The following is a 12,846-nucleotide window of genomic DNA, read 5'->3' as shown; positions in this document are numbered from 1 at the left end:
TGGGAGCCAGACTTTCATAATAAAATTTTATTCTTACACAAATCTACAGCTTTTAAACAGTAAAAAGAAAGGCCTACTGTGGCCTAAAAAGAGGACTTGAAGCAGCACGTGGGAAGCAGGGTGGCTCCAGGACGTCAGGCGCGTGGTTACCGGCTCTGCTCAACTATAAGACACACACAGTGAGGCCACTGAGAAAGGAGAGGCCCCTGGACCCCAACCCACCCCTCCTGCCAGAGCCACTTACTGTATGTGGAGATATCAATTTCTTCAGGAAGCTCTGCCACATTCACTTCAAACCTGTCCTGAACATCATTGAGGATTTTGGCATCATTCTCATCTGACACAAAAGTGATAGCTAGGCCTTTGGTGCCAAAGCGACCTGCACGGGCCACCTGCAGGGACACAGGTGCACAGGTTGGCCACAAAGACACAACCTGGGGGTCTGAGGACAAACTGGGCCAGATCCCCCACCGCAAAGGGATCATCAGGGAGGTGATACCTCTGCGGGGCCACTCACCCGGTGGAGGTAGGTGTCCGAGTCCTCAGGCATGTCATAATTGAAGACAATGTTGACTCGCTCAATGTCCATCCCTCGACCAAACAGATTGGTGGCTACCAGGATCCGCCGCTGGAAGTCCTTGAATTGCTGATAGCGCGACAGGCTGGGCGCAGGAGGAAGAAGAGGCAGCCATCAGGTACCGGGTTCCTGGGTAGCACTGCCTCCGAGGGTCCTGCCTTGGGCCTTCACGGCAGCATGTACTCACCGCTCTTCCTGGGCCATGCCCCTGTGGATGGCGATAGCCGGGAAGTTCTGCTCCACGAGCAGCTGGGCCAGAGCCATGCAGCGCTGCACTGACTTCACAAAGATCACCACCTGCCAGAGAAAGGCACTGGAGTCAGGGCCACAGTCCCCATGCACTATCCTCCCAAAGGCCCAGAACCACTCAACAGGCAACCGCAGCGTCACCTGGTTAAACTCCAGCACATCCAGCAAGTCGAAGAGTTTACGGTTCTTTTCACTGTCTTTGAGTTTGACATAGTACTGCTGCAGTCCATGCAGTGTGAGCTTGGTCTCGTCATCCACAAACACCTCCATAGGCTGAGGAGAGGGGAGCAGGAAGGGGGGGGTCAAGGCTTTACTTCTGGGCACCCTGCCTGCCCAGAACCTTCCAGGAGTGACTCCATGCTATGATGTTTCCGAGAGAGGGTGCTGTACCCAATAAACATCTCTCTCCCAAAAGCTGGATCTAAGCTCTGGTCTGGCTCAGGTCTGGACCAAGCTCAGCTCCCAATCTGACAAGACAGAGGAGGGCAGGTGGGCTCCACAGCCTCTCAACATCATTGTGCTGTGGGTGTTGTGCAGCAGAGTCAGCCTGGGCCCCAGGACCCGGGAGGGCCAAAGCTGCTGCACCAAGGTCTTGGCCACTGCCCTACTCACATCTTGCATGAACTTCCTGCAGACGGGCCGGATCTCCTTGCTCAGGGTGGCGCTGAACATCATGCACTGCTTCTCATGCGGCGTCAGGCGGAAAATCTCCTGCACGTCCCGCCGCATGTCTGGGTGGGAAGGACAAGAAACAGGTGGACGTGAGCTCCTACCAGACTGCAACCCCCACCCCAGGCCAGTCCCAGCCCCTCCCAACCTGGCACCAAGATGAGGGCAGTGTGAGCAAGGAGTAGAGGGAGGGGCAAGTCCCCAGTGCCTGTGGGGCTGGACTCAGGGTGAGCGCAGGCCCAGGAGGAGCTGCAATCCACTTACACGCTGCCAGAGCGAAGCAGCCGTGCCAGCGTACCTCGAGCCACGCTTCAGGGAGGGGAGCCTGAAGCAGAGACAGCCGCTGGGGTGAGAGCTGCAGCTGCCTCCCAGGACACAAGCCCCATCTCTGACCAGCCCTGTCAGGGCTCACTAAGGGCAGGCAGGGGGCCTAGAACTAACCCAGCAGGAGATGAGGCCACGGCAAGCCTAGGGCTAACGTGTGCGTGCGTCAGACGGTGGCTCATTTGGGCCCTGTGGTCCCACTCAGCTTGGAGTCAGAAATAGCACGTCACATTAGGCCAAAACAAGAATTTGCCCTAAAATCATTTACCTGTGTGCTGGCCACCCACATGACCCCACTCTGGGGAAACCCTTGGTCTGTCTGTCGGAGCCCACCTGGCTCTGTAGTCTGGGGGGGCACAGGGGGAGGAGGGTGCAGCTGGGTGGGTCTCTGGCAGCACCCCCAGACCCAGTGAAGGGCACTCACCCAGCTGTTCCAGCATCTTGTCACACTCGTCTAGCACAAAGTGCTTCACATTCCTCAAGTTGAGGCTCCTGTTCCGCACAAGCGCCAAGATGCGTCCTGGAGTCCCCACCACAACATGGGGACAGTTCTTCTTCAACACCTCTTCGTCCTTCTTGATGGAAAGGCCCCCAAAGAACACGGACACCTATGAAGGTGTAGAGGAAGTCACTTTTGCCCATCTAAGGGCTGAAGCTTCTTGCTCCACTCCACAACAGTCACCCAGCCCGAGGCCCTGCCAACTCGGGCCGAGGGCGCACAGCAGGCCCCAATGCTCCACGCCTAGAGAGGCCTGAGAGTTTGGGCACCGTTCCACTGAAAAGCAGCCCAGGGCTGAGACAGGCACAGGCCTCTGGGGCCATGCATAATTCATTAGACTTTTAAGGAGTATAAACCACCGCAAACCTCAAAGGCAGCTGCTGCAGCCAAGTTTGGTAAATGCTGGCTGGGCCAGAGCTGACGCCAGCCAGGCTGCAGAGGACCACATGGCGCTCAGCCTGGCCCAAGGAGGCTCACCTTGACACTGGGCATGTACTTGGAGAAGCGCTCATACTCCTTGCTGATCTGAAAGGCCAGCTCCCGAGTGTGGCACATGACCAGGACCGTCACCTGTGGGGTGGGCAGGAATGACTCACTCAAGGAAGTGTCCTAAATCATCCCTGGCCAGAGCCCACACTACTGCTCTCTAGCCAGTGACAGGCCCCATGCTGAGCCTCTGTACCTGGCCTGCAACCACACTACAACCTCCCACTACACCTCCCTCCTTCACCACTCACCCTAAGGAAACAAAAGCTCATGTACCCACATGCGACCCAAGGATGTTGCCCCAGCAGGAGAACAAAGCACTGGAATTCACCTCAATTATCCCCTAAGAGAGTAGAATAACTTTTGTGACATGAGAAGACAGCTGTGGTCTGTCAGCAGCAATGGCAGTAACGAAACTGTGTGCAGTACAATTCCCCTTCAGAAATAGGGACAATTTAGAAAATATACGGCAAAATAACAGCCATATCTCTGGATGGTAAAATTGTGGGCACTTTCCATTTTCTCTTGCCTTATTATTTCTGGGGGAATTTTGTTACAACTAAGTACTGTACTTCGTTTTAAAAGCCCACAAAAAGAACGTGGGAACAGGAATTTTTAACAGGAGCGGGTGTGGTGCCTGCGACCTCAGAGGGAGGTTGCCTACCCACCTGTCCATTGACGGGCTCGATCTGCTGCAGAGTGGCCAGCACAAAGACCGCTGTCTTGCCCATTCCAGACTTGGCCTGGCACAGGACGTCCATGCCCAGGATGGCTTGGGGAATGCACTCATGCTGAACTGAGGGAGAGAGAGTGCATGAGTGACTGGAAACCGGACGCTCCCTCTGCGTGGGCCCCTCATCAGGTGGCTGAGGGAAGGCACAGTGACGGCAGTCAGAGGACGGTCATGGTGGGGAGGCATACCCTCAGACGGATGCTCAAAGCCACAGTCCACTATGGCCCTCAGGAGCTCAGGCTTCAGCAGAAAGTCCCTGAAGCCAGAGCTGTGGATGGAAACGTAGGAGCCCTTGACATCTTTCTTAGGGGGTGCTGGGGTGCTTTCTGCAGGAGCCTGGGGCTCTTCGTCTTCTTCGTAATCCAGAAGCTCATTTTCCACATCCTGTTCTGCCATAATGCTGAGAACAAAGGAGGGGGAGAGGGTCCAGAGAAGCCACTGAGGTGCATGTAGGAAAACAACCAGGCAAGGGAGAAGGCTACACAGCAACTACGGGCCGTTCACACAGGTCCAAACGGGCAATGCACTGGGGTCATTCTTAGGGACTGGCCCAGAAAGCCACCCAGCTGATAGAGCTGAGACAGAACATCACTTGGTGGCCCTTCCTCCCCTCACGCCCACATTCACTCCAGCAGCAAGTCCTGTCAGCTCCATCTGTGCAGCGCCTCCCAGCTTCAGCCTGTCGTGGCCACATCTCTACCACTCTCCTCCAAGCCACCTCAGCTCTCCCTACGCCCGGCCAGCTACACCCACATGTACACACACTTGCTCCAATCCCTCCCCACAGCCCTCTCCTTGGCCCCTACCCACCTCATTCCATACCATCCCTTTCAAATCATCCCCAGCCTTGCTTGGATGCTCAGACTCATCAAGCTCCTACCCCAAGCTTTTATAGCTCACTGATGCCAGCAGAATGAACTGCTTCCGGCTCTTTGCACAAACGCCTTTCTCAGCATTCTGGTCTCAGATCTAATAAACCACCTGAGACCACCTACCTTAAAGAAGCTCTGTCCCTATCAATCCCCAGGGAACCCACCCAGCCTGCACCTGATGCTGGAGAGACCTGAGTTTGTGAGAGAGCAGTGTCTGCCCAGCCCCAGCTCCACTCACTCTCTGTGGTCTGTACTGGGGAATAATTAAGTGCTCTCATGAAAAGGCCTCCCATTGGGCGTGGGCCAATAAAAATGAAGCCAAGATGGTAAACGGAATTAATACAAAGCTAACTCACCTTCTGGCTTTACTTTGTGTAGTCTAATACACAAAGAGCACCTTCTGGGTGCAAGAGGTATTAGAGGTGTTATAGGTTTCTACATGTGACAATTCTTTTGTCACTCCTGCCCCACCCCAGCCTCCGAACTAGTGGATAGAGGTGCTGAAGGAGTCCCTCTTCCTGAGCTGGGCACAGAACCTGGGTTCTAGGCCCAGTTTCTGGCCTTCCTGTCACTCATTCTCTCCGCTACTTCATCTGGTCCCAGGGCTTCTGCTACCTCTGTGCTGAGTCCTCTCAAACTTGTGTCTCTAAAAGCACTCCCCCCAACTCCAGATTCGATTACCAGCCAGCTCATCTATACTTCCCTTTGGAAGTTCAGCTCAAAATGCCCATTGCAAAACCCTTCATTTCTGTCTCCGTCTCAGAAAAGGCAATTCCATTCTCTCAATGGCTCTCTGTCTTTTCTTTTGCACTGTCCCGTGCAATCAGTTAACAAATCCCACCAGAATCAGGCCAGTTCCGCCCCTCCTACCTTGCAAGTCTCAATTACCTTTCCTTTTTTTTTTTCCAAAAGGTTTTATTTATTTACTTTTAGAGAGTGGAAGGGAGGGAGAAAGAGAGGGAGAGAAACATCAATGTACGGTTGCATTTCGCACACCCCCTGCAGGGGACCTGGCCTGCAACCCAGGCATGAGCCCTATGCTAGGAATTGAACCAGCAACCCTTCCGTTTTCAGGCCGGCACTCAATCCACTGAGTCACATGAGCTAGGGCTCAGTTACCATTCTTCTCTTTTTACTTATTGCTTTTAGAGAGTAGGCAAGTGGGGGAGAAAGAAAGAGGTGGGGAAGGGGAAAGAAAGAGAAACACAGATTCGTTGTTTCACATTTTTATGCATTCACTGGTTAATTCGTTTATGTGCCCTGAGCAAGAATCAAACTGTCAACCCTGGTGTATAGGGATGATGCCCTAACCAACTGAGCTACCTGGCCATGACCCTTTCCTTTTCTTTTTTAAAAGATTTTATTTACTTATTTAGAGAGGGAAAGGGAGAAAGAAAGAAAAGGCTCTTTCTTTTCCCAACGTGTGAGATACACTGATCAGTTGCCTCTTGCACACCCAACTGGGGGCCTGGCCTGCAACCCAGGCACGTGCTTTGACCAGGAATCGAACTGACAACCTTTTAGTTTGCAGGCCTGCACTCAATCCACTGAGCCACACTAGCCAGGGTGCTCTTTATTTTTTAAGTTAGAACAGTTTATTAAAATATTCACATGCTACACCATTTAAAGTGTACAGAACAATGGTTTTTAGCATAATCATAGATATATACAATCATCACCACAGTCAATTCTAGAACATCTCACCACGTCAAACTACCCTTTAGTTATCATCACATCTTCCCAAACCCACTGGCAACAGCTTATCTACTTTCTTTTCTATAAATACACCTATTTTGGACATTTAATATAGTAAAATTATATAATATGTGGTCCTTTGTGTCTGGCTTCTTTCATGCAGCATACTTTCAAGATTTATCCGTGCTGTAACATGTATAAGTACTCCATTCCTTTTCATGGCTGAATATTCCATTGCATGGAACACAGTACAAGTTCATTCATTGTGAGGTGATAGGAATCTGGGCACCATCATCTCTTGCCTGGATTATGCGAATAGCCCTCTCACTGGCCTCCCTGTTTCCCATCCTCCATGACCCTTCACCCACTCTCTCCACAGCAGCCAGTAACCTACAGAAGCTAAGTCAGAGAATGTCACTCGTGTTCAAAACCCCTCCACAGTCTCCCAATGTGCTCAGAATAAAACTCAAGGGCTCTCATCATCCTACCATGTCCTATACAACCTGATCCCCTCTATGGTCAGACTTCGTCTCTCCCATTGCCCTCCCTCACTGGCCTCAACTGATGAGCCACCAAAACGCCCCAGCACCCTTGCACACCTTGCTCCTGCCACCCGGAAAGATCACGAATTCTTCCATTTCCTTCAGGCATGCTGCTCTAGAAAGGCATTTCCTGCTGCCCCCAATCTAAAGCACCCCTCAAGTCACGCCACCCCCCAGGCAAGAGCCTAAAAGAGGACCTGGCATACAGCAGGCAAGCACTCAACAGCAATGGTGAGTAAATGAAACTAGAATCAAGGCCTCAAGGCAGAGTTTCGAGGCTAAAGTGAGCAGGTATTCTTTTCTGATTCTTGAAAGAGATCATCTGATACAAGCCCTAAGGATTCCAACTGGCAAAGACAAGAAGTCATTTCCCAGGCAGTTGGCAGAACAGGAGAAAGAAATGGGTCAGTCCCAAAAGCGCCAAATCCTTTTAGGGAATGAAGAGCAGGGCTGGCTGGTTGACACAGAAGCAGAAGACAAAGGTGGAGGAGCTGGTCAGGTCCAGAGTGTTTGTACTAGGGAATCTTAGATTAGGTTTAGATTTGAGTGACTCAATCAGTGCCTGCCCTTCATTTGCCCAAGAGCAAGTTACTAGGAGTTGGAATGGGGAATGAGACTGGTATCAGGGAAGATCAGTCACCAAGGAAAGAGGATTTTAAAAAAAAAAAAAAAAAAGGAAAGAGGATCAAGCGAGGTACGGACCATGTTAGGTAGAGAAGAGACTGGAACACTCTACAAGGTGGGACCAATGCCCTGGAAGATCTGTGGGCATAGAGCGCGAGTGTATGGTACGCTAGGTTTAAACCTAGCTGAACAAGAGGAGATGGTATTTAAAATAAATGAAGAGGCCAAACAAAATCGTTTTGCTGGGTAGATAGATTTGGGAACACACTGAGTTTGGGGAGTAAAGTTTTCCAGAAGTGGCTAGCCAGGATCTAAACCTCAGAACTAATGAGATCAGGAGATAACTTGGCGAGATTTGTCCCGCCCAGGGCCAGTGACAGACTGCTGAGGCCCTAGGAGCGGATAAACTTGGAAATTGACACCACAAGTGACAACTAAGATATGCACGTGTACTCTTTCACCTTAAAATTCCATGAAGAATATCCACTTCGCTGTTTATCCCCTAAGGCATGTTTTTTGCCCTAAATCTCTGGAACCACTAACTCCCCCTAAACGCGGACCAAAAACTGAGCCGAATGAAACGGGGTAAGTCCCTCGGGCACGGAGAAGCCCGTCACATCTACAGACTCCGGCGTCGCCCTCCGAACATCTCCCCGAACAGTCTCGAAACGTCTCGAGATTTCCTCGGACAGGTAGGTTCTCGCCCAAAGTCGGACTTGCCCCATGGGGCGCCATGACAGCATCTCCCGGAAACGGGCCCGGAGTCCCGCGCGCCAACTGCCGTCCAGCCCCAGGCGCATGCTCCCCAGCGCCCAACGGTCGCAGCCGCGCGCGCGCAAGCGCCCCAACCGCCCCGCCCGCCCTTGTCTCGCACCCCCTATTCCTTCTCCCCTTAACCCCCGGCGCCTCCCCTCTCCCGCTCTCCCGCAGGCCCAACGTCCCCGCACCAAGGCCCCGCGCCCCCGACCTCCCCCTTACCTGGTTTCCCGTTCGCCTCCGCGTGCCCAGAGAAGAGCCGACCAAACCCGGTTACCGGTCCCGCGCCCCAGCACGAGTTATAGTGCTTCCTGCCTCCTCAGTCCGACTAAGGGTCTGCTCACTGGACCGCTGACTTCTCAGTCAAGAGGGGAGGAAACAATGATTGGATTCTGCTGAAGGCGTCGCGATACTATTAGTGGAGAGACGAAAGAGGGCGTGCCTGCCGCCTGGAGTTCATTGGTCAATCTAAAAATAGGCGCCCGGGGCTGGGCCTGCGTAAGTTTGCGTACTGTCACGTGATCATGGTTTGTCACGCGACGGGTGCCGCCATATTTGATACTGGCAGTCGAAGCCGGTACTGGACGATTGACCTGTAGCCAGTTGTCACTGCTATGAAATACACTCTCCACGCGGCGCACGGAATTTAGGGCTTTTGTGGTGGCGTTAATTGCGACCCCTTGGTCCTTCAGGGGGAAGCTCTGAGGAAGATTGGGAGCTTGGAATGACGCCAGTGGAGAGGACATTTTGCGTCTCCGTTGGGGAAGGGACTCCTGAGTGCGCCGGAGTAAGAGAAGTGGTCATACCATCAGTTCCTGTTTGCTGCGAGTCATGGCTCGAGTCGGACGCTGTGCTAGTGACCACGCAAGTTCAGGCCACGAAACCAAAATTAAGATGTTTTCCCATAGTACTTCGCCGAGGTAAAGTTTATTGTAAAGGGAACAAATTGTCACCCAAGTGACTTGCCAAGTGAGGCTATGGAACGTTTCCAACAAGTCCCTTTGTGCCCCTCTCAGGTCAACCACACCCCTTACCACCCGACTCTCCCCCTCACCTCTACCAGGCAACCGCTATGTGGATTTCGATCACTATAGTTTTGTCGTCCTCGAATTTCATATAAATGGAATCATTCAATACATTTTCTTTTGTGTCTGGCTGCTTTTGTTCAACAAAATGTTGCCCATGTTGCTGCGCATATCAATACTTCATTCTTTTCAATTGCTGCACAGTATTCCACTGTGTAGTTATGCCACAATACAGTCGATATAAACTTTCCATTCACTTATTGAAGGATATTTGTTTCCTTTCCGGTGTTCAGCCACTATGATAAAGCTTGTATTTCTGTGAACTTAAGTTCACTTCTCCATGGTAAATACCTGGAAGTGGAATGGTGGGCCCTAGGTCATGTGTGTACCTTTAGTAGATCCTGAGTTGGGTTTCCACCCCATTTCTTGGTACAGTTTATATTTAATATTATTTTGTATTAGTTTCGAGTGGATCCTGAGTTTTCCTAACGGGTAGTTCCACTTCACATTCCCACTAACATCCTGTGAAAGTTGCAGTTACTATTAGTCCTTGCCCACACCTGGTAGAGTCGGTCTTTTCTCACCTGTATTTTGATTTGGGGATTTGGGGAGGAGGAATGAGAGAAGCCTGCTCTAGAATTCCAGGCTCCCTGAGCCCCTGACACAGTCAACCCTTTTACCACCGTTTTTCAAGAAAGTTCTAGCATTCCAATTTCAGTTAGTGTAGGCTATCTTGGGGTCTATGTTCTAGACAACGAATAAAAGCTATAGTCACTACTAGAGGTACAGTTTTAGCCAAAACGCCCAATGAAGAGAAATTAGTCGTTCCAGAGGGAGGCTTACATGTTGTAAGGTAGATATTGTACATAATTCATGTAATTACACCGTAACACACAGCACCTCCTGTGTGCCCAGCAGGGCCAGGATGAGGGTGAGGCACACAAAATTTAAGAGGGCACCAAAAACAAAACAAAAAACAAATAATGTTTTTTCAGTCATCACAGTAAATAATATTTGAATGCACTATTTTTCAATCAAAACTAATGCTTTAAATCTATGATAAACAAAATATCAAAATTTTAAGTAAAGACAGGAACCAGTAACAACGCTTCATGACACCAAGCCATGTTGATGCTTGAGGGAAAAGAAAAAGATCAAGATTACTGATCCTGTCTTTATTTGGACTTTTTGCATTAATTTTTAAAAAATTATTACATTAAAACATTGTGTATCTTGAGTTTTCTGGCACCCCCTTAAATTCTGTATCTGAGGCAATTGCCTCACTCTCTTTACCCTAGGTCCCGTGCTAGTGCTCAGTCTTGTCCTCAGGAATCTAAATATATACACAGATTGCCCTGCTGAGGTAGCTCGGTTGATTAAAATGTCATCCTGATAGGTCTTGGTTGGGGGTTCAATTCTTATCAGGGCACATACAGGAATCAACCAATAAATGCATAAATAAGCAAAACAACAAATAAATGCTTCTCTAGCTCTAAAATCAATAATACATACATACCTACATACACAGATTGAATTCCCACCCTAAAAAGAGGTGCATGCTTTAGCATATTCATTGTCAGGTGGGCGACCTGAAGTCCAGAGAGGGTTAACCCCAGGCCCACGGTCACACAGCTGCCAGGGATTCATGCCTAAGCCATCTTGCTCCATTAGACTTGGCCAACATCCTCTGAAGACAGAGACAGAGACCCAAGTCTGGAGAAGACCATTCTCCTGGGGAAAGAGAAGGTGTCCCAGGAAAGCAGGTGGGAGGCAAGCTTGGGAGTAATTAGACCATCCGAGATGACTTGTGGAGGAGGCTGCTGAAGCTGGTCGAGTCCAGTTGAGAAGTCTGTGAAAACAGGAAAACTCTCCAGCACCCCCACATCCATGCAGCCAGGGAGAGGTTCTACTATTCAAAAAACAAACAAATAACCCTCCCCCTAACTTTAAATACAGAAAAAGAAAAGATCAGAGCCTCCTAAAGTATACCCAACCACCCAACCACCCAAGGTTAATAAACATTAACACCTTTCATATTGATGTAACTCAATTAAAAATTATTTTAAGATATAAAATATTTAAAACCCACCCTTCCAAAATGGCTAAAAAGAAAAAGACTGACAGTACCAGGGGCTGGACAAGCTCAGGTGGACATGTAAAACAAGAAAGTCACTTTGGAAAATGATTCGGCAGTTTGTAATAAGGTTAACCAGGTTTCTCAGCCTCAGCTCTCCTGCTATTTGGGCCTGATCATTCTTTACAGTGGGGGCTGTCCCACTGCAGGGCGTTCAGCAGTGTCCCTGGCTGACCAGTAGATGCTGGTAGCAACTACCTCACCCCCAGTGGTGACAACCAAATATATCTCCAGACATTGCTGATGTTCCCCCTGGGGGAAGGGACAAAATCACCCTAGATGAGGCCCATGGGGTTAAACAAGCACCTACCTCATGATTACACAATCCTCCTAGACAGAGATCTTTTTGCCTACAAAAAAGATAACGAGAAATGAATATTCTTTATGCATAATAGGCCCAAACTGCAAACAACCCAAAACGTCCATCAACAAGTGAATGAAGAAAGAAATTGCAGTCCATCGACACCATGGGTGACACTAGAAATTAAAAAGAACGAGCTATTTTGATACACATTACATTATGGGTGAATGTCAAAAACATTGTATTCATTGTTAATATACTAAAAATCACTATACTGCATACTTAAAAAGAGTGAATTATATGGTGTGTGAATTTTATTTCAGTAGAAACAAAGCAAAACATGTTGAAATAATCCCGGACATTAAAAATCCAGACATAAAAATAACATAAAATGAGCCCTGACTGGTGTGGCTCAGTAGGTTGGGCATAATCCTGCAGGCCGAAAGGTGGCTGGGTCAGGGCACTTACCTGGGTTTTGGGCCAGGTCCCCAGTTCGGGGCATGTGAGAGGAGACCAATCAATGTTTCTTTTGCACATTGATGTTTCTCTCCCTCTTCCTCCCTTCCCCTCTCTCTAAAAATAAATAAAAATAAAATCTTAAAAGAACCCAGTATTAAAAAAAATCATAAAATGATTCCATGCAGTATGAAGTTCAAGAAGAGGCAAAATTAATCTATGATAATAGAATCTACAGGACAAGGTTGCCTAGGAAAGCACACAAGTAAAATTTATGCATCAAGGGAGTAGATGGTATAGTGGCCACAGGGGTGGCTGTGTACATATCCAGATTAAGAATTCACAGAGCTGTGCGCCAAAAGATCTGTGTTCTTTATCATAAATTGTACCTCAATCAAAATAATTGATACTTAAAAATAAAAGACAACACATTATAGTTAATGTTCACCTCCCCAACTCTATTTCCCTCCCCCATTGCAGAAACAACATCCTCAATAAAAATGAGATTGAACAATGATCACACCCCTGTTCTGTGCTCAACAAGAATCAATTCCCTTAAGCTTCCCTGCAACCTTCTGAGGTAGGCACTGCTATTATCATCCCCTATTACAGATGAAGTAACTGAGCCACAGAGCAGTGAAGTAACTTGTTCTGGATCTCACCCTTAGTGTGTGATGGTGCCAGGATTTGAACCCAGGTAGCTTAACCCCCCTCAGTCAGTCTGCAAGGCACACTGCAAGCATACCACTCCATACACATACACAAACTTGATACATAGTTTCACTTTCTGATTTTTTAATAATGGACATCAACAATATCAAATCCTATCATTTTTTTTCTACTTGCTTTTTTATTCCCCCTCAAGGCGTTGTTTCTGACCTTAGCCTTCTTCACACATTTATGG

The 12,846-nt window shown here is 49.0% G+C and overlaps 1 protein-coding gene across 1 annotated transcript; it reads right to left on the bottom strand.

Moving 5' to 3' along the window:
• Positions 1-12: 12 nt before the first annotated feature.
• Positions 13-8,390, bottom strand: DDX39A (DExD-box helicase 39A). The gene is made up of 11 exons (XM_054562075.1): positions 8,249-8,390; positions 3,726-3,937; positions 3,473-3,600; positions 2,796-2,888; positions 2,244-2,427; positions 1,439-1,557; positions 968-1,099; positions 765-874; positions 518-662; positions 245-392; positions 13-163 (listed from the first exon to the last, which is right to left on the bottom strand). The coding sequence occupies exons 2-11, from the start codon at positions 3,931-3,933 to the stop codon at positions 147-149; spliced, it is 1,284 nt and encodes a 427-aa protein (XP_054418050.1). The 5' UTR covers positions 3,934-3,937; positions 8,249-8,390; the 3' UTR covers positions 13-146.
• Between the last annotated feature and the right edge of the window lie 4,456 nt (positions 8,391-12,846).

This window comes from Pteronotus mesoamericanus, unplaced genomic scaffold, assembly GCF_021234165.1.
Source record: "Pteronotus mesoamericanus isolate MK-2021 breed Mesoamerican mustached bat unplaced genomic scaffold, CSHL_Meso_final scaffold_636, whole genome shotgun sequence".
Taxonomy (NCBI): domain Eukaryota; kingdom Metazoa; phylum Chordata; class Mammalia; order Chiroptera; family Mormoopidae; genus Pteronotus; species Pteronotus mesoamericanus.
This window is presented reverse-complemented; position numbering and strand designations above follow the sequence as displayed.

Coding starts and splice junctions, on each gene's coding strand:
- DDX39A (XM_054562075.1), bottom strand. CDS start 3,933: ATGGCAGAACAGGATGTGGAAAATGAGCTTCTGGATTACGAAGAAGAC. Junction 2,889..3,472: donor TCGAGCCCGTCAATGGACAG/GTGGGTAGGCAA, acceptor CCCACCCCACAG/GTGACGGTCCTGGTCATGTG. Junction 1,100..1,438: donor GCAGGAAGTTCATGCAAGAT/GTGAGTAGGGCA, acceptor CCCTCTCCTCAG/CCTATGGAGGTGTTTGTGGA.